Source organism: Cottoperca gobio, chromosome 14 (assembly GCF_900634415.1).
Source record: "Cottoperca gobio chromosome 14, fCotGob3.1, whole genome shotgun sequence".
Lineage (NCBI taxonomy): Eukaryota > Metazoa > Chordata > Actinopteri > Perciformes > Bovichtidae > Cottoperca > Cottoperca gobio.
In genome coordinates this window covers 13,502,745-13,528,530 of record NC_041368.1, presented here as the reverse complement: position 1 = coordinate 13,528,530, position 25,786 = coordinate 13,502,745, and the positions used below count along the sequence as shown (strand labels likewise).

At 38.5% G+C, this 25,786-nt stretch overlaps 3 protein-coding genes across 3 annotated transcripts in view; all 3 read right to left on the bottom strand.

Moving 5' to 3' along the window:
- abr (ABR activator of RhoGEF and GTPase) overlaps positions 1-2,188 on the bottom strand; it is a 123,634-nt gene extending 121,446 nt beyond the window's left edge. The window contains exon 1 of the mRNA XM_029447365.1: positions 1,127-2,188. Within this exon, the coding sequence (XP_029303225.1) occupies positions 1,127-1,943 (817 nt within the window). The 5' untranslated portion in view covers positions 1,944-2,188. The remainder of the gene's footprint in view (positions 1-1,126) is intronic.
- A 6,681-nt stretch (positions 2,189-8,869) lies between these two features.
- On the bottom strand, positions 8,870-18,901 carry aspa (aspartoacylase). Its single transcript, XM_029447975.1, has 6 exons — positions 18,369-18,901; positions 16,093-16,288; positions 13,716-13,809; positions 13,495-13,602; positions 9,684-9,793; positions 8,870-9,509 (listed from the first exon to the last, which is right to left on the bottom strand). The coding sequence occupies exons 1-6, from the start codon at positions 18,605-18,607 to the stop codon at positions 9,318-9,320; spliced, it is 939 nt and encodes a 312-aa protein (XP_029303835.1). The 5' UTR covers positions 18,608-18,901; the 3' UTR covers positions 8,870-9,317.
- Positions 18,902-21,573: 2,672 nt separating this feature from the next.
- Positions 21,574-25,729, bottom strand: LOC115018768 (uncharacterized). Its single transcript, XM_029447976.1, has 5 exons — positions 25,288-25,729; positions 24,538-24,811; positions 24,307-24,428; positions 22,225-22,267; positions 21,574-22,151 (listed from the first exon to the last, which is right to left on the bottom strand). Exons 1-5 carry the CDS (start codon positions 25,467-25,469, stop codon positions 22,008-22,010), a joined length of 765 nt encoding a protein of 254 aa, XP_029303836.1. The 5' UTR covers positions 25,470-25,729; the 3' UTR covers positions 21,574-22,007.
- Positions 25,730-25,786: the final 57 nt, after the last annotated feature.

The window sequence follows — 25,786 nt, the reverse complement described above, 5'->3', positions numbered from 1 at the left end:
TATATAGTACTTACTTTTACTGTTAAGACAATCTTGGGGTTGCTTCCATCCCACTTGTCTTTATCTTAATCTGTGAATTTAAGTATAATCTGAGGTCTCGACACTTCCCTTAGCTCCCGCTCCCAACTGCACTGCTGCTGCACCTTAGAGCTGATCTAACACAATTGAGAAATCTGTTGCACAAGGTCATGTTCCTAGAGAGACTACTTAATGTGGATGGCTACACACACACACACACACACACACACACACACACACACACACACACACACACACACACACACACACACACACACACACACACACACACACACACACACAAAAGCTCTATTGACATACAGCACCAACAGCACACCTTTGGCCAGTCTGAGGTAAACCACTAGTCTACATGATTAAAAAAGCAATGTGATGCTGGAGCAGAGGAAGAAATAACAAAAACGTCCTTATTAGTACTGTGGTTGATTATGTTTTCCTGTTTTGCTTCTACCTGAAAAATGTTACATTGGAGCAGATTTTGTGGCAAAAAGGTAAATCAAGCGTCAGATCTACAACACCAGTTAGTTTAAGTCTGGTCCTGAGCCAAACTTAGGCAGGGTCTCTTTTGTTTCATGATGTCCGCTCCAAATGGAGGAGCTGGCGAGCGACAGCAGGAAGAAACAACACATCAACACACGGTCAGACATCCCATAACATTGTTGATCAATTGTTAGTTACTGTGGATTAGCTAAAATATTGACCAGCTGGTCAGTCTGTGCACACTGAGGTGATCAAAGTCAAATGCAACACATGCATTTGTTGATGACCCATTGTGTATTTAAATATGCCATATAGATAGAGCATATAGATGTTTTAGTTCCCCTATGTATTGCCATTTGCTGCACTCAAGATGTCTTTAATTACCTGCTGTCATGCCCCTTGCTACACTAAAAGTGAATTAGCTCTACTTATGCCTGATCCTCACCCTGGGTCTCATTAAACAAGAAACCCAATGTCATCGATTGCACAGATTGGTTGTGTTATGCCATGTAATCTTAATTATTAAAGTAATAGTGTAGCATTTCATTTGCATTCATCGTTTTATCTCCAGCAATAAGAGCAGTGGTAGTGTTGACACTAAAATTCCTACCTGCAGAAGAGTTGTCGTCGTGATCGGAGCTCAGGTACCCGTCACTCCTCCTGTCAGGGGTGCTGCATCCGGAGCCGCGGGACGTTCTGCATTGAATGTGCGTGAAGGACGGGGACAGCCTGCCGTCGTCGCCGGAGTCAAAGTCCCTGCTATGGCGGAAAGGCCTCCGGGTGTCCCGGAATGCGCTGGACGTCCTCTGGTTGTCCATGACGACTATCTTTGGTGCCAACAAATTACTCCTGACGAAATTTTCATTCAGCTCCGTATCCTCGTATTCTCGGTCGCTGACCACCTCGTTATCATTCGGTTGAGCGACGCCAGGTGGGGCCGTGTCCCGTCTCTGAAAGTTGGGCTTGCGTGGCGGGACAGGGATAGGAACGGGCTTACCTGTCTTGCCGCTGAACCTGCTCCGGTCCCGCCCGAAGGAGCTCATGACCCCCGCTATGTTACCTGCTGCGTGGTGCTTCACGCCTCCTGAGTCGGACACCTTGGTCCTCTGCCCGTCGCCCTCATCATCCCGCAGCTGCGGTTTCCTAATATTCCCAGTCTTAGAAAAGGCAAATGTTTCGGCGTTTAAGTTTCCATCTTTGCCGTCAAACCTTTCCGGCTCGTTTCTCTTCTGCCGAGCCATGGTGGTCTGCAGGTAGATCACCTTGAATTTCTCCTCCGCCAGAGCCTTCTGGAGCCTCTTCAAGTTGCCTTTACTCGTCTCCAGCTCCGACTCGATGTCTTCTACAGACTTCAAATCCATTTTGGGTACTTTTCCGTCGGGAAATTCATTCCTCCAGTGTTTTGCAAATTCCTCCTGTTCCCACATATCGATGTTCAAAACGGGTCCAAACGCAGTGTCGAAACAGCCAGAGAGAAATGTTGGAGCTAAATGTTCAGTGTATTCGCAGTTAGCGGTGTATATGTGGCATATATCCTCCTTCCTCTCCTTCTAAGAAAAAACTGTCTTTCGATATCAACGTGAACGTTTTCTCACCATCTTCAGACTCCCACACATACAAACGGCAGACGTGCGTGCACAGAGAGATGCGGATGACAAGTTTGCCACTAGGCTGAAAAGTTTCAAGACTTCCTGTATTGAGACGTGCTGCCTTCAAGTGCTGCTCGAACAACTGTGTTGTCTATATAGTTTTATCACATTAACGTAATTAATGCGGCACATCTCCATACCAGATTTACGAGTTTTTGATTTTGGATTAAAACAAAGTTCCTGTAGCTTTTAGAAATCAACCACATAGCTAGGGCCTACTTTCTGTTAGATTACTAGAGTGACAGGTGTTGTGATATTAGATAAGAAAAAGCAAGTGAAATACAAAAAAACCCACAATAAATAATAGAGTGAATATAAAAACACAACATGAATGTATCTCACCATATTAAATTCTACAGAGTAGATAATAGTGTATCACAAAATGTTTTATCATCAAATGTTCACACTGCTTATATCTTCATAGAATATCTAATATCCCTTGAGTACTACAGAATATTCTTCATCATGCGCAATAGTACAAATAATTACGATATTACATGAATGCAACAAGTACTAGATAAGTGGAAGCAATTATTGAGTCATCTCTCAATAACTGCTTCTCTCTGATAACAATCAAGCAATCACCAGGTTTAACTTTGTAGTTAAATGTTCACACCATGTGGTGCAATGTAAAAGTCATTTTTTATTTTTTTTACATTATGCAATTCCATGACAGATGAAATGGTGGATTGTTATCTAAATCCTATAGTTATTAGAATAAGTAGATAGTTTTACTTATTCAAAAAGTAGGTAAAAGAATATGTGAATATTATTATCTCTTGCAAAAGTATGTAAACAAAATAGGTGAATAGTAAAACAGACCTATTGGAAAATGTGTGTCCACTGATCTTACCTAATTAAACCATAATTCAAAGACAAATATGTTGCATAAAATAAAAACACAGTCAATTTTTCAATTGTATTGCTCATTGTTTTCTATTCAAGCCACACTGGTAACACTTTGCACAATGGCAATGTGACTTGGCTATCATGTTCCATGGAACAAGAAAAGCTGTAAGACTTGATTTGACAATGAGTAACCCTGGTTTGAGGAGCCTCTTGTGTTCATTTGTGGACTGTTATAGTCTTAACAGCATGGACAGATACAAGTAGTGATTTGCCAAATTGAATTATTGCAAAACAGGACTGTACTGTGAAAGGATGGCACTGTGACTAGAGCTCGCCTGACACCAGTCTCCAAAGGAAGCTGAGGGGAGAGTTCTGAATGTGCTCGTGTTTATCATGCTACTTGCTATCGATCGTTAAAGAAAAAAGCACACAAACTCACGTGCACACATAGGTGCTATTTACATGCATTTGTGCATACATATCTGATACAGGAACCTGTCCGTCATAACTCATAAACATGTCCTTATTCTCTTGCTTGTTGTGGTTGCTATTTTATCCCTGCGGAATAATCGTTAGAGAGAAATGTGACGCTTGCTCAGCCTTTTTCCACTCACCAGACAGACTTTACATTTAAACATTTTTAAATTTAGCAATGGAAACATTTGATTCAAGTGTTTTTTCATAATCGATGATTACACAAAGGAGTAAACATAAAACCATGTCACCTTCATCTCAGCTGTGTCCAGATACAAACTTGGCAAGCAGCCAAGCAAGAGACTTCCAGTAAAACAGAGTTGTAATACTATACAACAGAGGAGAAAGTTACCACTACGGACAGGGGAGGGTGGAGGCAGAGATGGACGTTTGGTATTTTCAAGAGCCTGTTTGGACCCCTGCCCAGGACTGAAAGATCATTCTCCTAAAAGCTTTCAGAAGCCAGGAGGAATCATTGATCAGCACTCGTTGTAGGACGGAGAGCCCTATTGGGTTACTGTAATGAATAGAGGGGAAAGGCTATGGCCAGCCTGGAGTCATGAAACTGAAATACTAATCACAAGCATGCCATGGTAAAGCAGGAAAAACATGGGCTTTGCAGGTTAATCTACAAGTGTTCACTGCAGTCAGCTTGTGGAATGCAGACAGTACTCAGTGAGAAGATAATGACATGACCGGGGGGGAAAGTGGCACAAAGAGGAGTTGGCCGACAGCATACTTTACATTTCTTCTCCAAAGTCAAACAATGAAACAACCTCATTCTGTTTTGATCCAAACACACATGTAGTGTAAGTAGAAATGCAACAATATCACGTATAGTATTCTTGTAAATGTGTATGTGATTGTTTATCTTATTGATAAACTCACAAATTAAAAAACACCTCCAGCATAATATACTGCATGTTTATTGTTCATTGTTATGTCATCCAACCCTTCATCAGTGGTGGGTGAAGCACTCAAACATTTTAAGTAGAAATACCACAGCGTAAAATCCTGCATTCAAAATTTAAAAAGTAAAAGTACAAAAGTATTAGAATTCAAATGAACTTAAAGTATCCAAAAGTACTCATTCTGATTCTCATTTGCGTATTACATTTTCATATTATTAATCTTAATCTTCAAAGTAACAAAAGATATCAATTAATAAATATAACTATTTTGTCTTAGTGTTCTTTACTTTATTTTATTTCTATAGGTAAATATATTTTTGTGTTTGATTGTTTGATAACAGAATAAGGTATTGTACTTTTTCCCCTTTTAGGTGTTAATGTGTAGCTTTATGTGATGTTATGATGTAATGTCTAATATGCCAATGTATGATATTTTATTAAGTTTCATGAAACCTGAATACCCCATAATTTTTTTTTTTTATGACAATACTTTCCTCTGAATTGTAGTGGAATAGAAATATAAAACAAGAAATATAAATCTCAAGTAACACACAAGTACCGCAAAATGGTATCTAATTACAGTGCTTGTGACAATCCACCAAAAACCAAACATATCTTTAAATGTTTTGTCACACCTGTTAACCTACTTCATTCGCAGATGTCAATTCCAGATGTCCTGATACGTCAAATTTAGTTATTGAATGGACATCATTGCAGCCAATGAGACGCAACCAATAATGTGTGAGCCAAACAATACCCAGATGAAAGACCTGAACACAATCTCCAGTTATGCTGTTACTGTAGCATCTACTGTGTACTGTGAAAAAGGACGTGTCACTGTAAACACTTCTGTGTGTCTTGTGTAAACACTGAACATCTGAAACATACAGTGTTGGGGAGTAACTAGTTACATGTAATGGAGTTATGTAATTAAATTACAATATAAATGTAATTGTAATCAGGAACTGAGCAAAATATGTAATTTTTGGTACGAAGCTTATTTGTAGAATATAACTTTTATTCTGTTGCTCTGTTCAAATCTGAATCCAAGTTATATTGAAGAAGTAATATACGTTTGAAAGTAATCAATATTGTGTGCTGTTGAGGTTTACACTGCCTGATTTAACTTTAGTATCAGCTTTATTGACCAGTGTAAAACATTTGTAAAGTAATCAAAAAGTAATAAAATGTAATAAGTAACATTACTTTAATGAATGTATTAAAATAGCTACATTACTTATAACAGGGTAACTAGTAATATGTAACCTATTACATTTCTAAAATAACCTTCCCAACACTACACCAGATCTCAGTGAAAGCATAGTGTACAGCGTCGTGTTATAAAGCAGTGTCCGAATTGTGTTGTGAGCCAAAGACACAGAGCTTTGTTTAAAAATGATAAAACATAAGAATAAATATGGATCCAGGAAGTCTTGCTGTATATTGAGTGGTGCAGATAACCATGGAAACAAAGGCACTCAGACTTCAGCTGAAATATTATTATAAATGTATTCTTTGAGCATACAGGCAATCTATTTATTCTTGCTCGAACAATACATTTATTATATAATTTCACCTGAAAACAGAGTGCCTGGGGCTTTTTCCAAATTGTTGTTTGCAGCACTTAGCATATACACAGTCAGACTTCCTGGATCCTGTTTGCACCTTCACCTGCCCGACTAAAGAGCACCTCTCGGATCAGCCGTTAGAGCCACGCAGAGCTTCCTTCTTCTGGTGTAAAGAATAAGCTTTGGTCAAGATTTCTAACAATCAAATGAATATCTATTTAAATAATAGTACAGTAGAAGCCAGGACTCCAAACATCTTATGAATACTCCAAAATGTATCTTTTTATTTTATGAATCTACTCTAATAGTTTTGACATTCTTCCTAAATATATTAAACACAATAAATGTGCTTTTTTTTATATAAGTGGTGTTTCTGCTGTAAATCAAGATTAAAATGTGGATTGTATACTAGGTCTGTGCTAATGAGCCAAAGATCCAGCTCCGACAGTCTGCAACTGCCTACTCCAGTGTAATCTATGCAGCAGCAGAGTGCATCATGGGGAGGACTTCGTCAGTGGGTATGTGGTGCCCTCTTGTGGCTGCAGGTGCTACTCATGTCAGGGGTATCCAACATTTTCCTCTAAGAGACCCATTCTCTATCGTTGCGTAAACTGACCTGACTAAGTGACATATTCTATGGATATTTCATATTATACTCAATGCATAACAATAACTGTGCAGAACAACTGATGAAACTGTACACTTAACCCAAATAGTGAACGCAAGAACTGCAGGAAGTCTGTGCAAAACTACCAATTTGGATGAATCTTGAGCAGATTATTGCATCAGAGAGGAGTTTTACTGTTATTTTCAGGAACTTTTAATATGATTCTCTATCTCTTTTATGTTCTTTTTTGTTCAACAATCATATGCAGGATGAGCCTGTTTAGCAGAAAGGGTGGGCTCTGTGAATATACTCTATATGGACAAAAATATTGGGCCACCTACACATTACACATACAGGACATTACACTTTTATGACATCCCATTCCAAATTCATAGGCATTAATATGAAGTCCCCCTTTGCAGCTATAACAGCTTCCACTCTTCTGGGAAGGCGTTCTACAAGAGCGTGTCTGTGGCAATGTTTGCTCGTTCATCCAGAAGAGCATTTGTAAGGTCAGATGTTGGACGAGAGGACCTGTCTCGCAATCTCTGTTCTAGTTCATCGCAAAGGTGTTCAATGAGGTTGAGGTCAGGTTCTCTGTGCAGGCCAGTCAAGTTCTTCCACACCAAACTCATCACACCATGCCTTTATGGACCTTGCTTTGTGCACTGGGCACAGTCATGCTGGAAAAGAGAAGGTTCTTCCCCAAACTGTTTCCACAAAGTTGGAAGCATAGAATTGTCCAGAATGACTTAAGATGGTAAAATGAATCAGATTTTTTAAGCAATAAGCCTCAGCAACTCAGCCACGAAGTGGCAGACCACGTAAAGTTACAGAGTAGGGTCGCTGAGGCTTATTGCTTAAAAAATCTGATTCATTTCCTAATTCCTAAACGTTTCCAGTTTGCGATAACACCACTTACAGTTGATTGTGGAATATCTGGGAGAGAAGACGTTTCACAAACTGACATGTTGAAAGGGTGCATCCTGTTACAGAAGCACGTTCAGTGAGCTCTGAAGAACGAGCCATTCTTTCACACATGTTTGTAAAGACAGACTGCATGGTGCTTGATATTATACACCTATGGCAATGGGACTGAATGAAACAACTGAATTCAATGATTAAGAGGAGTGGCACAATACTTTTGGCCATATGGTATAGCGTGTGTTGAGGTCTTTACTGTGCCCTTATCCTGTGAGATAAGAAAATAATCCAAACTTCAAAAATAAGAATTTCTGTTAGTTTTCTCCCTAGAATTGAATAAAATCCATATATATATCCATATATTTTTAAATCTTAAAATCAAGAGGACCCCCAGGTTGTGAACCAGTGCACTAACTGACAAAACAAGCATGACCAGTCAAAGCAACACGGTATGAAAGGGTGCATCCACAAACAGTAAAGTATAGCATAGTACTACATTTATTGATTGGATCATTTCCACAGGACTTCAAGGACAGTAAACATTACTAATCACATAAATAGTGCTACCAGAAATATTGCTAGTGTGATACACTTTGACACCACAAAGACGTAAAAAATAGTACATATGCTTTCCACGATTCCTGTATGTAACTAAAGGCCGAACATACAGTACAAGTATATCAAAATAGACACAAATATATTATTATAAAACATGTTTCAAACTGCATCCCATTTGTTTGGAGGAACAGAATATGTATAATTTCTTATCAAAATATGTTATTAAACACATATAATCTACAAATTTGTTGTGCAAGTTTTTTTAAATCTCTATTAAGGCAACAATAGGACAGCACCACAGACGCAACCACTGGAGTTACAGGTAGGTAGTGTCAAAGGCCACAGACACCCGAAGTTAGACACCCGAAGTTACACATACACATACACACATACACACATACACACAAACACACATACAACATATATATATATATATATATATAAAATATATATATAGATAATAGATAATAGAAAAATATATATATATATATATAAAATATATATACTATATATATATAAAAGATATATTATATATAAAATATATATATATATATATATATATAAAATATAAAATATATATATATATAAAATATATATATATAAAATATATATATAAAAAAAAAAAAAAAAAAAAAAAATATATATATATATATATATAAAATATATATAAATATATATATAAAAAAAAATATATATATATATATATATATATATATATATATATATATATATATATATATATATAAATATAAAATATATATATATATATATATATATATATATATATATATATATATATATATATATGACAAACAACTACAGTTTTGGGTCAAACGTTGTAGGCTATGATTCAAAATGGGTGTCCTGAGCAGTAGTAGGAAACTTAAAGAGTGTTGTGAAATGATTCATAAACCATCAATAATTAGGCCTGGCCTTTAATATTATAAAAACTTAGTTGATTTAATGTAAATATTTTTTTTAAACAACAGTATCTTAAATACTTACCACAGCAATATACCAGTCTTCAGATCAAAGACTTTCACAGTGACTCTTTGCAAAGCCTCCAAAAAAATGTCTTTGCATAGTTAAAAGATTGTGTGATAGTAAATGCATAGAAAACTAAATCAGTGTGTAAAAGATGGTATCTAGTCATTATTATGTGAGGAAAGTTTGTCATTTTCTAACGGAACAAAGTGCGAAATCTATACACAGATTGTGGCCGTGGCTAACACATATTCATGGCAGCCTTACAAAACAGTGTTCATGCTTTTCTGATGGAACTTGCTACCAAGGTTTCTCGCCTGGTGGTTACAAATGCCTGTTGTTTTTCATAATAGGCTGCCTCGTTAATAAAAGTGGGGTAGACAGTGCCCGAGCCTTGGTAGCGGATGGTCTTTCCGTCAAAAGTTTGGAACATAGGGTCACCGGGGTTCAGTGGTTCCCAGTCACAGTCCTGAAACAACAAGCAATAACCATGGGGAGAGCAACTTGAGTATGATGCTCAAACTAAAATAACATAGTCTCACATTGAGCAAAGATGTCTCATTTCCTCTTTCATAATGACTCATATTTGCAGGTTCAATAGGGCAGTGAAGGCAGTTGTAATTCAGACTATTCTCATTTTTACCTGCAGATTTGGGTGCACCATGGCAATGATGTTTCCATTGGCATCTCTGGGGTAGTCAATCCTCTCCGAGACTCGGAAAGCTTCTACTGTGCAGGGAGGGAACTCCATGCCTGAACAACAAACAGAAAACAACATCCCCGTTATTGTACGCATCCTGAAAAATCCTGTATTCCAAAAACTATTGAGGACACTGATGTTACAATGTACAAAGACGCAAATCTATTTTCCAACAACAGGGTAATCCTAATACAAGTTCTGAAATATGAAATAAAAACAAGGATAATGCCTCCGAGTAAGAGAGAAAAAAACAATGTAAGAAATGAAGAGAAAGGGGTAAAAAGTAAACAAAACAATGCAAAGCTAAGAACACACCTTTCTCAATGATCAACTGATTTATAGAGGAATCCAAGTATTCTGGATAAAAAACTTCCCTTCATGTGAACACAAGTACCATTTTTATCCAAGGAATAAAAACTGCAATTTAGTGATGATTTGACCCTCATTGAATGTAGTCTACAAGGAGAGACATGCATTGTATGTATGAATTTGGGGTGTATATTAATGATTGGGATAAAGTTAGATGACTGAATATCAATATACAGAGTATTAATCAGCACATTATGAATGTGCAGCTAAGTTGAAGAGGTCAGTTAAGCTTCAGATACATGGTGTTCACTTGTTGGAAAAAAAACTCTCAGTACTTTTATTTATTTTTGAAATAAATATTATAATCAATAAAAACAATACTAGGGCCGCATTGCAAATCACACACTTGTAGTATGCATACAATTGGGACATACCATTTAGTCATAACATTGAGCCTTGAACTTTGACCCTCTTCCTCATATATCTGCTGTGCAAAGGATTGTGGGTCAGAATAGCCAGAAAAGCATGCTGACTTGCACACTGCAAAATGTGACCGGTTGCAGTAGGACATTCCTGGTATTTATGTCATACTGAATTTGACATACAAAATATTTTTCTGGCTAAATAGCATGGGAGTAGCCCTATGGGTATTGGAACGCACCGTAGGAGTAAACAGTTACCTAGTGAGGCTGTACTTGCTAAATGCTAACGTCAGCAAGTTAACATGTTTCTCAATGATAATGCTAACATGCTGATGCTAAAGGCCCTGTCACACATATCCGTATGACAGAAACGTATGCCGGCGCATACGAAATATCGGCAATAGGTTGATATAAATTAAGGGTAAGTTGTGATCGTTTGAAGGACGCAGACGATACGCTGAACACGCCAGACATACGGCCCTGTCACACAGTTCTGTATGGCAGAAACATGCCGGCGTATATGAAAAGAAGCTAAAAATGTGTCAGAGTCCAAATACGTCCAACTTTTCCACAGCGGTGTTGTAGCTGACATATACATAACGAATACATAACAAATTATTATACGCATGTCAAACATTGATAGTGCATCACTTACTTATTTAAAACTTATCAGAGTGTTTTGCCAACGGAGCTGGAAAAGTGTCATCTGGCTCACGTCATGCTGATGCTGGAGAACGGCTAACATGCTGAACGCTAGCTGTACTGTAGAAACACGTTTAATAAGTTACACCGTCGTCAGGCATCATTTTAACATAAGGGTAGGAATAGGTTATCCACTCGTTATCAATAAGTTGGCTGTAGGATTCAACGTCAGCCGACGTAGCCGATATCTAACGTACCTCTAACGTATTCACCTAGGTATTCACGTAGGTATTTATGTAGGTAAGTATTCACGTACGTATTCCGTATTCACGTATGTCTAACGTAACGTAATGTCTGCATAACTTATGACGCACACGTCGGGTATGTCCGGTAATTTTGAACATGCTCAAAACATCAGTGTTCAACAACGCAACCCAGCGTAACACAGTGAGCTCTTAACGAATACTACTTATACCTTACCTTATATCAACGTACACCAGCGTGTTGCCGATATTTTGTATATCTTATGCATTCATTGGGTATTCGTCTGATACATTTTGTATAAGTAAGTGATACTCTATCAATAGGTTGTGTATCTGTATATGTTCACTTTTCCGATCCGATGAAAAGTTGGACGTATTTGGACTCTGACAAATTTCCGTATACGCCGGCATACGTTTCTGTCATACGGATATGTGTGACAGGGCCTTAAGGAGTTAAGAGCTAATGTTTACCACGTTCACAATGTTAGTTTAGCATGTTAGCATGCTAACACCAGTAATAAACACAGAGTACAGCTAATGGACGTATTTTTCATACGTATATCACGTATATAATCATAAACCAAAATGTTTGAGAAATTAAACATTTGATTTGAGGAAAACTCAAATTGTGATAGAGGGAAAGTTAGTGGATCAGCAAAGAATGTCTGTATGAAATGTAAGCTTAATCCATCCACTAGATGTTGAGATAATTCACAGGATATTTTAAACCTGTTGGTGCCGCTAGCGGAAAAGTCAGCAGATCATCATCATTGGGAATGATCATCTAGGCACCATGAGTATTTGTACCAAATTATATGAAGTGTACAGACTGAAAGACACCGATTCAGATGTTTTATATGGATGTAATGTCAAATATTTAAAAAAACGAAAATCAAGAAAGGCCCAGTCTGCTCTGATTGGTCAGTATTTCTGGGTCTCCCACATCAGCGCTCTTGGCGTCTCTGCTCAGTCCTTGCAGCCGGGAATGACTAATGGCACTTTCTACCTAGACATAGTATATTTGTGACGTCACAACCTTATGGAAGTCCTGACGGCTCGTTTTAAAGAAACAGTTTCTAAATACGGGCTGTGTGCATTTCTCTGTGGATTGAGCAATTTGATACTTTCACAGTATTTATATGGCACCTAGATCTGCTTTATAATTTAAAAAGAACAAACATGGAAATCTCACTTTTTACAACATGGGACCTTTAAATTGTCTGTAAAGTTTATCTCATACAGAGTTACATTACAGTACTTTGGTTTGTTGAACAAGAAGCTGGAAGTGGCCTTGTTCAATCTCTGGAACTAAACAGGACGTGCAGTGGTTTTTGGAAGAGCTTGGACATTCTGTAGGTAAATGCTCAAATGAAATGCTTTACAGCTAAGTTTAAGACCACTAAGCTGTATTGGTATGCAAGTAGCAGCGCAGAGCAAAAGGGACAAATGTTCCAAACAAGTTGTTTCTTGGTGCCGGTCAGCTTCAAAGTGCAGGAACTGCGATTCATCACCGTGCCTGAGCATTCATCAGCACCAGTGCAGGCCCCACGACAGAAGATTACCGCACCATTGGCAGCCAGACTCTAACAACAAACAGGCCATTCAACAGCAGGCCGGGCAGGGGAAACCAACAGACTGCAACTCACACTTGGCACGGACTACCTGTTTACGTAAAAGAGGAAGGAAAGGCTGCCTCGTGCCTCAACATTAAAAACTCTGTTCCGTGCCTCAGGGAAGAGAAGGGGCAGAGCGGAGGCGTGATGAGCCAGATGCAAATAAATTTAGAGATCTGGTTGATCTCTGGGCACATCTGGATGAATCAGACTGGCACCCATGGGCGTTTTGTCACAAAATGTTTCTTGTCAAGATGAGGCTGACAAACAGAAAGGCTGACTGAAAACAACTAGTTTTTCTATTACGTAAAACATATGAATCATAAAAGGAGTCGCTCCTAAATCAGAATATTAGAGAGACGCTTTTCAAACTGCAAACTTTAAAAATCACGTTTGCTTCGATCTCAACCGATAATCCTTTAAAATCTTATTACATGGCCTGTTGTTGGAAAATGTGATGTGCTATAGTTTAAAATTGTAAGCTGCTATGGTATGCCTGCCTTACCTTCATTAAACAGTTCAATGAAGTCCAGGGCATGTTTCAGTATTACCCTCATAGCTTCAAATATGTTGCTCCTCAAAACCCCTTGAGGCTGAGGACCCACTTCCAGACCTGCAAAGAAACAATCAGAAGACACATTTTGCAAATGTTAAACCATCATGGGAATATCGTAAATATTGTCCATTGTTCCCAGAGCAATTTGGCCGGACTTGTGAGAGACTCACCAACAGGGTGCTTGGCAACAGAGCGTGAAGTGGAATATTTCAAAAGAGGATGTTCATTCAGCAGAACAAGACAACTACCGGGAGCGATGGCTTTCTGCAACACAAGGCCAACAAAAACAAGATCTCAGCTGCAGCTAAAAACACACGAGCCCTCTGTATCTCTGTAATGTAATGTCTTAAGGAGAGACACTACAGGCGAGTAGGGGAAACATTGTAACTAATAGAGGTCAACCATCTCCAGTTGATTACTTACATTAAGATAATTATCTTGTGTATCACATCTTTCTGAAATGTAATGTTTAAATATGCAAATGTGGCATTATCTTATTTTGTATGTGCTCATTTGCATCTGGAACACAAATCTGAACATGGGATAAAGTCAGGTTCAAAATATTAGAGTCAAATGTTTTTGCAGAGGGAATTTTGAAATACTGAAATCAATTTTTGCCAAGTTTTTAGGGATATAACGTTCTATAAATCAGGCTCTGAATGATATATGTACAAACCCCTCTGTAAAAACCTTTAGAATATACATATGAATGAAACTGGAGAGTTTGGTGTTTGGAAGAACTACTTTGAGAAAGCGGCCTTTCAACATATGTATTGTAAAACTACAAACATGTTGCAAGACACTACAGGTAGACAAGGTCAAAGTCTTTAACTACCAGATATCACCATGAAACTTCCCCAGTTGTATAGTACATAAAGACAATACTTTTTTGTACTACAAGTTTTCTGAAATTGTATGTTTAAATATGCAAGTGAGGCATAATCTAATGCTAACATTTGGTGAATTTAGGAGAAATCTACAGACGCAAATCGTAAAAGTTAGTAAAATAAACAACTAAATGTGTATTTTGGATGTTTTCTTTCCACTAGTCTGAAAGAAGACATATGCAAAACAGCCCAAACTTTTAAAATTGACCAGTGCATGATAAAAATATATTTTTACCTGTAGTGTCTCAGACCTAACTTTGAGCTTTAAGACCCTGCCCGGCAGGACGGAAAATTAAGTCTGCACCTAATCACATGGGAGCAAATATGACATGTAAAATTACCAACAGACAAACACAGTGACCATGTGCATGAGTCGAGTTTAATTTGGTCTTGGTAAAGTAAAGGCATAAAATCACTTTCAGCACAAACAGCATTGTGATTCTTGTCTCTGATTAACATTGTGGGCCTTCAACATTAGACTGATGTATAAAAAAGTTCAACTATGATCTGAGTTACAACTTACAGTCACAAAGAGTATGTGGCTTCTGGCTGCTCTTTCCCTGCCTGCTCTGCAATGTCATCGTTTTGTGTTGAGGAGCAAAAAGAGGAACTAGAGCCAAATCAGACCTTGTTCAGTAAATTCCAAACTGCCAAGCTAATGAAATGTCAGCAAAGTAAAGTTTTATAGTAATTATTCAAATGCGCTTTAAAGAAATGTTATGTTGTGGTTGAAATACTACAGTATATTGTCTTTTACGGTTGTATATGAAACAAAGGAAGACTTTTCATAAGGGCAGATAAGAAAACAGGTTGTATTTGGATGGATGATCCTTTAAATGAGTTTGTTTAACTCGCAAAGGCAGACTGATGATTATATTATCTACAAAGGTTAACTGAACCCCTCCAGAGAGACCTTTTAGTCACACATTGACTTTTAAGCGCACACAATGATCATGTAAGTTGACACCAGAGAGCCCAGTCACCTCTTTTCACCATTCTGAAGTTAAAATGTTCTTTACATTCTGCATATTGTACTGCATGTGCCATAAAACATATTTATGGAAACAGTCTCTGGGCTCTGGTGAAGCCTTTTACTATAATTACGTTATTGACTGATCGTACGATATATGGATATGACCTCATTTTTGCTGACCTCGATATTGTCCAGTGTGTTTGAATGCGTTTGTTTATATATCACCAACATTTTAGCAACATGATTCCAGAATAAACTGCAGGGTTATTATTATTATTAAGACTTAGACATTGCGCAGACTTTGCACATTTTCGTGTTTTGGTTGTGTTGTTTTATTTTATTTACGTTTTATTTATTTAGGATATTTTTTCCCATTCCAATTCCAATGTCTGAATATACTTAAGAGTTAAAAGTACATTGCCCTTTTAAAGGGTGTACTCGCACTATTATTATATTATCATTATATCAGTGGCAAAGAATTATCTTAAAATTGCAAAAGCATCATTTATTACAATTATTTCTGGGACAATAGGCCTAGTCTAGAGTTGCATTTTACCACAGTTTGAGAATTTTTGCACATATGGAGGAGAGGTAGAGCAGCTAATGTTACACATTGAATGCTACTAACAGAGGTGTGTCTGTGCTGTAAAGTTTAAACATATAAAATGATCTCTCCAAGGCCGTCACCTTGATGTAGTTCATCATCTGCAGATTGAAGTGATCTTTGGAGCTCTCCAGGATCAGAGTGCAGCCCATGTTGGACGTCGTGTTGTGGAGGTCAAAGATAACATCGTAGGCCTCTGGGCTGCCTTTGGGTCCGAAAATCCCGTTGATCTCCTGGGCTCGTTGCACCTCGTAGGGCTGGTCGTCTCCTCCCGAGGCACTGCAGGGTGGGCACACGCACACACACACACACACACACACACACACACACACACACACACACACACACACACACACACACACACACACACACACGAGAAAGATACCAACACATTCACAGCTTATCAGACGATTCTGCTGATGGAACAATGAGCTATGAAGCATGTTAATGATTGATATCTTCATGCCACACTTTCACCTAACTGTTGGCCAAAGTGGAAAACTCTCTATGATTAACAAGTTAACACAGTGACTGTGAGAGCAAAGGCTAAAAACAAGAACATTTAGTTTTGAACAGATTGTATTTACTACAGTTCTAAACATGTGGATAACAGGAAAACATTAATAGCTGCAAATTATGTCTTGATAAAAACCATGATTCCACCTAATCTGTAATCATGGCAGCCATTAAGTATAAGTAAACTGGAATAGAAAAGCTTGATTCAGCAGGACAGTGGCCCCTTTTGTGAGCGTTAAGAAGAAATGTAAGCCACTTTCACCAAGCCTTGCATGTCAGCTCCACTCCTTAAGGTTTGTTTTTGTGCCAAGTCTAAACTTGCTTTCCCCTCCCCAGACAGACCTTCTACACGCTCTGAGCAGAGAATGAGAGCTTCCCTTTTTTTCTCTTAGCTCTTTTAAAGCATTTCAGAATAACCACTGGTCTAGGTCATTCTCCAAACTACCGTAGAATAGCACCTCTGCTGTGCATATTGTCTCGCCTCCCTCACATCTGCTCTTTAGGCCCCATTTTCAGCAAATATCCGGTATTGTCTGGACTGCCAGGACATTAGTACACAAGCACAGTGTGAACCACAGCTCATGAAAGTGATCTCCAACACACAGACGGCAACTAAGAGGACACAAGGGCAGTAAATACTGTATGAGGAAAAGGCAGAGTTGTCAGTCTATTTAAGTTGATGAAAAGGACACCATGAGCTTTTTTTAGAAAAGAGTGTCCGAGTAGTTAATCTTCTTATATGTTGCCTTCAGAGAGGCCAAATGGTAAGCGTTGAGAAGACCTTTAAAGATCATGTAAGGGAACACGACAACAGAACTACTAAATATTACAAAGAAACTATTAGGTTAAAAAAATGCTGAAATAATACTTTTAAAACATTATTTAAACGCAAAAGCAGAGATGACAATATTCCCATAACAGGGAAATCAGAATAAAACGTCAAAATTGAGCCTATATAGAAACATTATGGTGACAAGACTACATAACAACTTCCCCCAATAGGACACACTACAATGACCATGGGAATGTTATTATAGGATTCCTATGGTGATATATAAAAACATTAGGCTGTGTGCGTTCATGCACGCTGACTATATGAGCCAACGTTTGCGTAAGACTTCATCTTCCGCTATAATGCACACGAACCGGGACGAATGAAAAATAAATATAAAAGTCAGCTCAAGTCTGCGAGGAGGGGACATGCTGCTCTGCTGTTATTGGCAGTGTGTTTGTGTGTATATGTGGGGGGGGGGGGGGGGGGCAATAGTAAACACACTACCTGAGATAATAACAGTTTGATGGGAATGTCCACGTGACTGTTTCAGAGTTAATCCTATTTTACAAGCCATCCCATCATTTAGTGTAACCCAATTTCTTCCATGTTAATCCGTCCTTTGTCTTTCATTATATTGTGTCTAACTACACATTCTCTAAGCTAGAGATCTTAATATTTCCCTCAATTGTCTGGCAGAGCACACATATATAGTCAGTCATGTCAATATGACATAGTAGCGCTGTCATTACATTTCCCAACACATAAATGTAAAGATCTCCAATAATCTAGATCTTTGATTTTTAGTCATTTCATCCGCAAAAAACAGCCCAACTAGAAAATGTAGACAAGACCATACAGACAATGTACAGTAAAGGTATGCGCGGTTTAAAATCAGAACACCTAATCGTTAAAATCACACAGGGGTCTGTTGTTAAATGTGAATGTTTTGTGGATTCGTGCCATGAAAATGTTTCCATTCAACATGTTTGACAGCAGACAGGAACAACAACAACATCCAGATGCAGCAGCAGCGACCCTGACAGCTCTGAGGTGGGCTGCCGTGTTTACCTGAGGTTTTCTGAGGTGAAGGCTCGGTTTAGATCCGTGTCTACATATCTGGTGCACTTCTCCACAGCCTTCGGGTTGGTGATAAAAGGTTTGGTCTCGACCCCTTTTCTCTGGATCTCGGCGCTATTCTTCACCCACAGGTTCACGAGCGTCACGCCTGACATCTCGTTCCCGTGCGTTCCTCCGAAAATAGCCACTCTCCGGGCCTCGTTAAAACACGCGCTGTTGTTGTAAGACATGTCTGGATGGTAGAGTGTGTGCAGTCTGGATGGTGAAGACACGAAGGTCTCACGGGCTGTAGCAGCAGAGGAAAAGTTTCCAGCTGGAGCTTCGCAGCCTCACTGTTTAAATGCCTGCTGTGGCTACGCGCTTACGTAACGTGCCCGCTGGCCTGTTGTGACCAGTCACCGTAGGTAAAATGCGCTGAGTGGTGCACGACATCTGGAGTTGTAGGCGAAACTCCAGTTAACAAAGTTCCTCCCTTTGTTTACCTTAATACTGCCAAACTCATGGGAGCGGTTACCTATTCGTTTCCGGTGACGTACTTCCAAAGTAAAATGTAATCGAAACGTTTCCAAATGTTAGCATTAACAGGTTGGACTTGTCGGTATAAATTACTTCCGATGAAATCCTTCAAATGAAAACTTTTTGACATGTTTAAGAAATACAAAATACCAATGGAAACATTGTTTACATAACAGGAAAACGAGGACTTAAAATACAATTACATATCTTGTATATACAAAGTATAAATTACAACTGTTACGGTTCCTAGGAGTTACTGAATGTCATTAAACTTGGACATATCTGAACTTTTTAGAAAGTATTTATCATGTTATTCTGCCCAAAATACACACATCTGCAGTAGTGGAGACGTCGCTTGAACAGTAGAAAGCATGCAAAAAAAACAATTGATCATTTTACATATTATTACATTAAAAAAATAATCATCTATAGTAAATCTTTATTTTTTTTAATGTCTTTTGAATTTGCAATGTTTTTATTGTTATGCACTAAATAACCAAGACATTGCATAAGTATGTTCAAACTTACTAGGCAATTCAAAAGTTTAGGGATTCTCCTTTGTTTGTACAACAGTGCTCATAAAATAATAAGTGAGCATTTTACTTATTAACCATGAATTATTTCAAAACATCAAAATACTTTTTTTAATAATAATAATTTCTACTAAAGATACAGTGGCAGGGAAAAATACTCAAAACAGGGTAAGGATAATGAAAGATACACCCTATCCCTACTGCCAAATGCCCATTAGGTGGCAGGCTCGGTGTTCAGATGGGTAGGTTTAATTAAAAGCATAAAAAGCTGATTCAAGTAAGGGTTTGTTTGGGTTGTTTCACGTTCAAGAGTGACCACAAACAGATTGATTACAATAACTTCATGTGGTTTTAATTTACAAACTTGAGATTTTTTCTCTGTCCAATTATTGTAATGTTCATATGCAGGACCTTTAATTTTGAAAGATGTTCTTGTGTGTTGATATTTTTCCAGTTCATCTCAACATCAAAAAGGTTAAGAAGTGTGCGAGCAAAATGCTTTGATACAAAAAATAAATACATACAAAAAATAAAATCACTTCATTTAACATTGTCCATGTAAAAAGATAAAGGCAGTTGTGCTAGTTGCAGCTACAATTATTTTGTTATTTCAGAATTCCTTTACCGATCAAAATCTGTCACTGTCTGCCAATCTACAATTAAATCAAATCAGCTCAAGTTCATTCTATAAATCTGAAAGGAAGTTCTCACTTGGGTTATGAAGTCTCCGCTTGACCTTTCTGTGCTTGTTTGTCACAATACTGTCTGAAGCCGAAACTCCTAATTCTGAAAGAGAAGTGTCAGCGCCGTGTCCATATTTGCCTTTTTTATTGTGTAAAACTGAGCTACAGTTATTCAGTGTTTACTTTATCTTTAGTGGCAGACGGTGGATCCTCTTGCATCACATGGGATGGCTCATCTTTACACTTTTTCTTCTTCTTTTTCTTTTTTAACACCACAGCCTCAACAGTTGGAGAAAGTTCCACGTCAGCTGCCCTTTCCAATGTTTCTGTGGGGGTCACCGACTCACTTTCATTTCCCTTCCGTTTCTTTTTTCTTTTCACCCTTGCGTTTGGTTCCTCAAAATCCTGCTTGCCGTCTTTTTCTACACTGTCTTGCACTACTGACATCTTTCTCTTTTTTCTCTTTTTCGTGACCCTGTTCTCATTAAGTTCCACTAAATCACCAGCGCTGACGGAAGGTTTTTCTGCCCACCAGACATGAGACTCAGGGGAAACACAAATCTCCCTCAGTGCCTGAGCATCATTTTCCTCTGCATCAGCATCGAGGAAGGAAGAGGTCCTCTTCTTTTCTTTTTCCCGTACAGACACTGAATCATCGCTTCGGGCCACTTTGTCTTCGGACACATTCCTGCTAATTATTTCACTCATTTTTTTTTTTTTCTTCTTTGTCTTAGTTACTTCAGCAATTTGGTCTTCAACACCCTCTTTGGTTTTCTGGGTATTACCAACCTTTTCATTTCCTTCATGAGTGCAAGAGATATTTTCCTCCTCAAATATAGTTTTCTTCTTCTTTTTCAGTGACATCCCTGAACCTTTAGCCGTGGTTACAGTATCATCAATACAAAAGTTCACATCTACACACTCTTCTCCATCTTGAGAAGATAACTTTTGCCGCTTTTTGTGCTTTTTCCTTTTGACGTAACTGGATTCTAATGTTTCCTGAGACGCTGCAGTATTTTCTAAACAATTTCCCGACTCCTCTAACTGCTCTGTCAGCATTGGCGGCAAATCTAAAGCCCAATTTGATGCCTTCTCTTTTTCACACTCCTCTGTAATTACAATCCCCTCTTGTTTTTTCTTTTTCTTCTTCTTCTTCTTCTTCTTCTTCTTCTGTATCTCAGCATCGTTATTTGGAAGTTTGTCAACTGCGCCAAACTGTAACTGCTCAACATCCTCACCACTTTTTTTCTTTTTCTCCACGTTACAGCTCACCGACATCAAAGAGTCCCCCACCCTCAAATCAGCTTCTAAGCTTCCATCCATTTCCTGCGCAACAAAAGCCTCGGATTTATTCTTTTTCCTTGAATCGGGAATGTCTCTCTTCTCCCGACTCAGTACGTTCTCATCACGTGATAAGATCTCCATCCTATTTTCTTCATTAAATTCCAGCTCACCACTTGGGCTGGGAGTCTCGACTACCTCTTCTCCTTTTTTCTTCTTTTTCCTTTTCCTCTTCGTCCTCTTCTGCAGTTCGTCCCCTGCCTGGTTTGTCTGGACCGGATCGTCTGAGTGTGAAATATCAGTTTGAGGCTCTGTTACAGTTGTGGATGCTTCTCTGTTGTTTGGAGTGGATCCTTGTAGCCTACGTGGCTCACCAACTGTAGCATCATTGTCGTTACGCAGCTCGTCCTTGCTTGCTTTTTGCAGAAAAATAACTTTCTTGTCTCCTCGAGAGGAGCGTCTCTTTGTCTTTGGTGTTTCAGTTTGGGCCAGAAAGTTTCCGTCACTTGTTGCTTGTTCATCATTCCTCTCCAGAACTCGACAAGAAGACTCTCCATTGACAGAGATCTCTGTATCTGAAGACATTGTTGTGATCTCCAATGTGGATGCCTTGACTGCTATTTTATGCAACATATTTGCTTGTCTTCCTTGTGATGCGTCTTGTTTGGCATACTAGCTTTCCCCGTTCTTTGTTGTTTTAACGGGTTGCACCAGGTTTGTTGGCTCTTTGCTTTTGATGAAACCACAAAACGTTTCCTCTCCTGTAAGAAGACACATAGATTAAAGCCAAGTTCACAAGCAAAAAGTGCTACGAGATTTTAACAGCCTGCTTACCACCACTTTGATGTCTTCCTCTTCTGCCCTTTCTTCGTCTTCTCTATTTAGGTTAGTTAGAGGTTAGTTTGTTTCAAAGTGCTTTACAGGGGCTGACAAGATGATAATAACAGTGCAAATGTGAAAAGTAAAAATGTGACAAAAATAAATAGAATAGGTAACAGGGAGTATAACGTCTTCAAACATGAATACAATAAACTCAATTATTAAATTAAATAAATAACGAAAAGCGTTCTAATGAAAAGAGGTTTTAGAGGTGGGTTGTAGGTTTATTTATTCTTTCATTTATTTTTTCATTATTCATTTTCATGTTATCTTTCATGTTTTAACATAAAAAAAAAAAGAAATGATAAAATATTTGGTCGATTTTTTCTTATCTCAATTTAAAGAGAATCAAAAATAAGTAAATAAAAAGTAGTGGCCCTGAAATTGATCCTAGGGGCATTCCACAAGGTACTTTATACTACTGCCACAGCCCGGCAGATGTGTTCCCTCAGTATATTTAAAATATTTTTGGTCACATAATCCGCAGTCATGGTCTCAAATTCCACTGCTTTGCCGATGATATCCAGCTCCTCATCTCCACTGCTACCCACTGTATCCTAACAAACTGCATCACGGAAATAAAATCCTGGCTACAAATCAATTTCCTAAAACTAAACAGTGAATAATCCGAAATCATCATCATTGGGCCAAAAACACTCACCAAATCCACCCACAACCTCACCCTCAACATCGACGGTTCCTCAGTTTCCACCTCCCCTCACATCCGGAATCTTGGTATCATCTTTGACCAAACCCTCTCATTTGACAAATACACTAAACAGCTCACCAAGACGGCGTTCTTTCATCTTAAAAACATCGCCCGTCTCCGTCCATCCCTCTCCTCCACAGCTGCAGAAACCCTCATCTGCGCCTTCATCACCTCCCGTCTAGACCACTGTAACAGCCTCTTCTATGGTTCACCCGCAGAAATCATCAATAAACTCCAACACATCCAGAACTCCGCTGCCCGTCTTCTCACCCACTACCAGACCCGTGACCACATCACCTCTACCACGTCCTCTATAAGCTCCACTGGCTCTCCATCCCCCAGAGAATCCAGTACAAGAACCATCCTCATGACTTACAAAGCCCTCCATAACCTGGCCCTATCCTACCTGACTGACCTCCTCCACAGACACACCCTAACCCGCAGCCTCCGATCTGCTGCTGCTAACCTCCTGTCCCCCCCCCCCCCCCATCTGGACCAAGCTCAGATCCTGGGGAGACAGGGCCTTCTCCATCGCTGCTCCCACCCTCTGGAACTCTCTGCCTCCAACCATCAGAGACTCCTCCTCACTCACCACATTCAAATCATCACTTAAGACTCACCTGTTCAACACGGCCTTCAAACACTGACCGTCTCTTCTGCCCCCTTTTTTTTTCTTTTTCGTTTATATATTTACTTTTGTATCGCTCACTCTGTCAAGCGTCTTTGAGTTTACAAATATACAAATCTAATGTATTATTATTATTATTATTATTATTATTATTAGATCAAATAGCAGAAACCCAACAGCTTAATGGCAAAATGTCATCAAATACTTTTGCGAAGGCTGTCTCTTTATTATGTTAAACCAGAAAACCAGATCCATTTCTAAATGATTGTATGAACTTTATGTAGAGCAGTTTCTCTAAAATTGTACTGAAAAATGGAAGATTAGAGAGAAGTCTTTTACCTTTTAAAATAATCATACCTGTTTTTTTGTTTAAAGCTGCCTCTGATTGGAATAATCTACCTGAACCATATCATCTTTCTACTTTTTTTTTTAATACGTGTATATAATCTATGAAGTAATTATCTATTCCATCATCTTTTCGGATAATAAAGTCTTATTTTTAGATTTTTGTTTGTTACATTTGGTAAAGTCAAATTATCGTTTTGTTATTTTAGTTTTTTTGATAGGTGCTTAAATTGTGTTATTGTTGTTTTGGATTCTCTTGAAAATGGGAAGGTACATCAAGGGGGTTATTCCCAATAAAGATTTTCCAATTCGTGTAACTTTAAATAAGCATGATTATTCCTTGAAATAAACTTACTCGGACAACGGAGATATGGACTCCCCATCCAAGTCAACTGTTGGTAACGATGACTCCGGATCCTCTCCCTGCCTCGGCCCCCCGACTCTGACACTTTCAAAGAAGCCTCCGATCAGATAAGTCTGTAAAAAGGAAAATATTTAGCACTAAATAACATTTGCAAAGTATTTGCTAAACATATACAACAACAGCCAGCAAACAAATGTGTATTTAAGTATTGGTTATCCTTACATGAAGGCATTTGTTCTGGGAAGGTAACAGCTTACACTTCTGCTCTGTAAGGAAAGGGAAACTGAATTTTGGCAGCGTGTATTTCTTTCTTCTCCTCTTGTTGTCAGATTTGGATTCTTCATCGTAGGAAGCGGACGATGAATTGTCTTCTGCGCTTTCTTCTAGATCTCTGGGAGATATTGGTTTTGACCTCAAGCTATAGTAAAGTTGTCTTGCTGGCCTCACAGCCTCAGGTACTGACTTCTGAGTTAGGAACAGGCTATCTTCTGAGTCACTGCAGAGACACAATTATCATGGGCGGATTATGAGACAATTGGATTATGAGACAATTGGACAATTAGTGGAGTTAACTAAAAGGTACTTAGTTCAAACTACTTCATTGAAAAAAATCTAATTGACAATGTACATGTGATATGAAATTATAACAAAAAGGTCATACGCCAGCAAATGATGCCAAAGTTCATATCAAGAAGTGCCCACTTCATTAAAGACCTCATTAATCAAGGGTAAGTTTAAGGAATGTGAACTTTGGTTTTCTTTTCAAGTGTTTGGTGGTGATTGTCTGAGGAAGAGGGCAGGGCTGGTCAATTACAGCAGAGAAGCAATGGTAAAATAAAAATAAAAACAATGCAAATATAAATGTAGTTGAACTACCAGAAAGCTACAGCAGATGTAGTTAAACTGCTAGTTTAATTACATAAAGTTCACTACTCCCCAACGCTGATTATGACAGGCGAGGTACACTCTTACCTTTCCGCTTCAGCAGTTTCATCACATACGTTATCATCAACAGAGGACTCAATATACTGGGATATTTTCTCCACATTGTCTGGATGAGATGTTTCCAGGACAATGTGGCATGACTCCGCTGATAAAACTTCAGCAATGTCATCAGATCGAGTCCAAGTTAGAGAATTATGCACTCCAGTCATTGTGTAGTTTAGTTAAAGAGAGCAATCAAAGTATTGGAGGTCTTCATTGGCAATAAATAATTAAATAAATTATATCCGCTTGATGCTTGAACGAAAATATGCTCTAAATGTGTTAGTTGTATCCGAATAAAGGTCTGCTGTAGATGCATAAGGATGATTATTAACTAAACATCTTGCTAATGTCGTATGATGACGTGTAGCTGCAAAGAAAACTAAATAATAAAAGCGCAGACACCACACATGGGTTGTGTCAACCAGGAAGTGTTTAAACGTCATCAACGTGACGACAAATCATCTGACCAATCACCAGAGAGGAG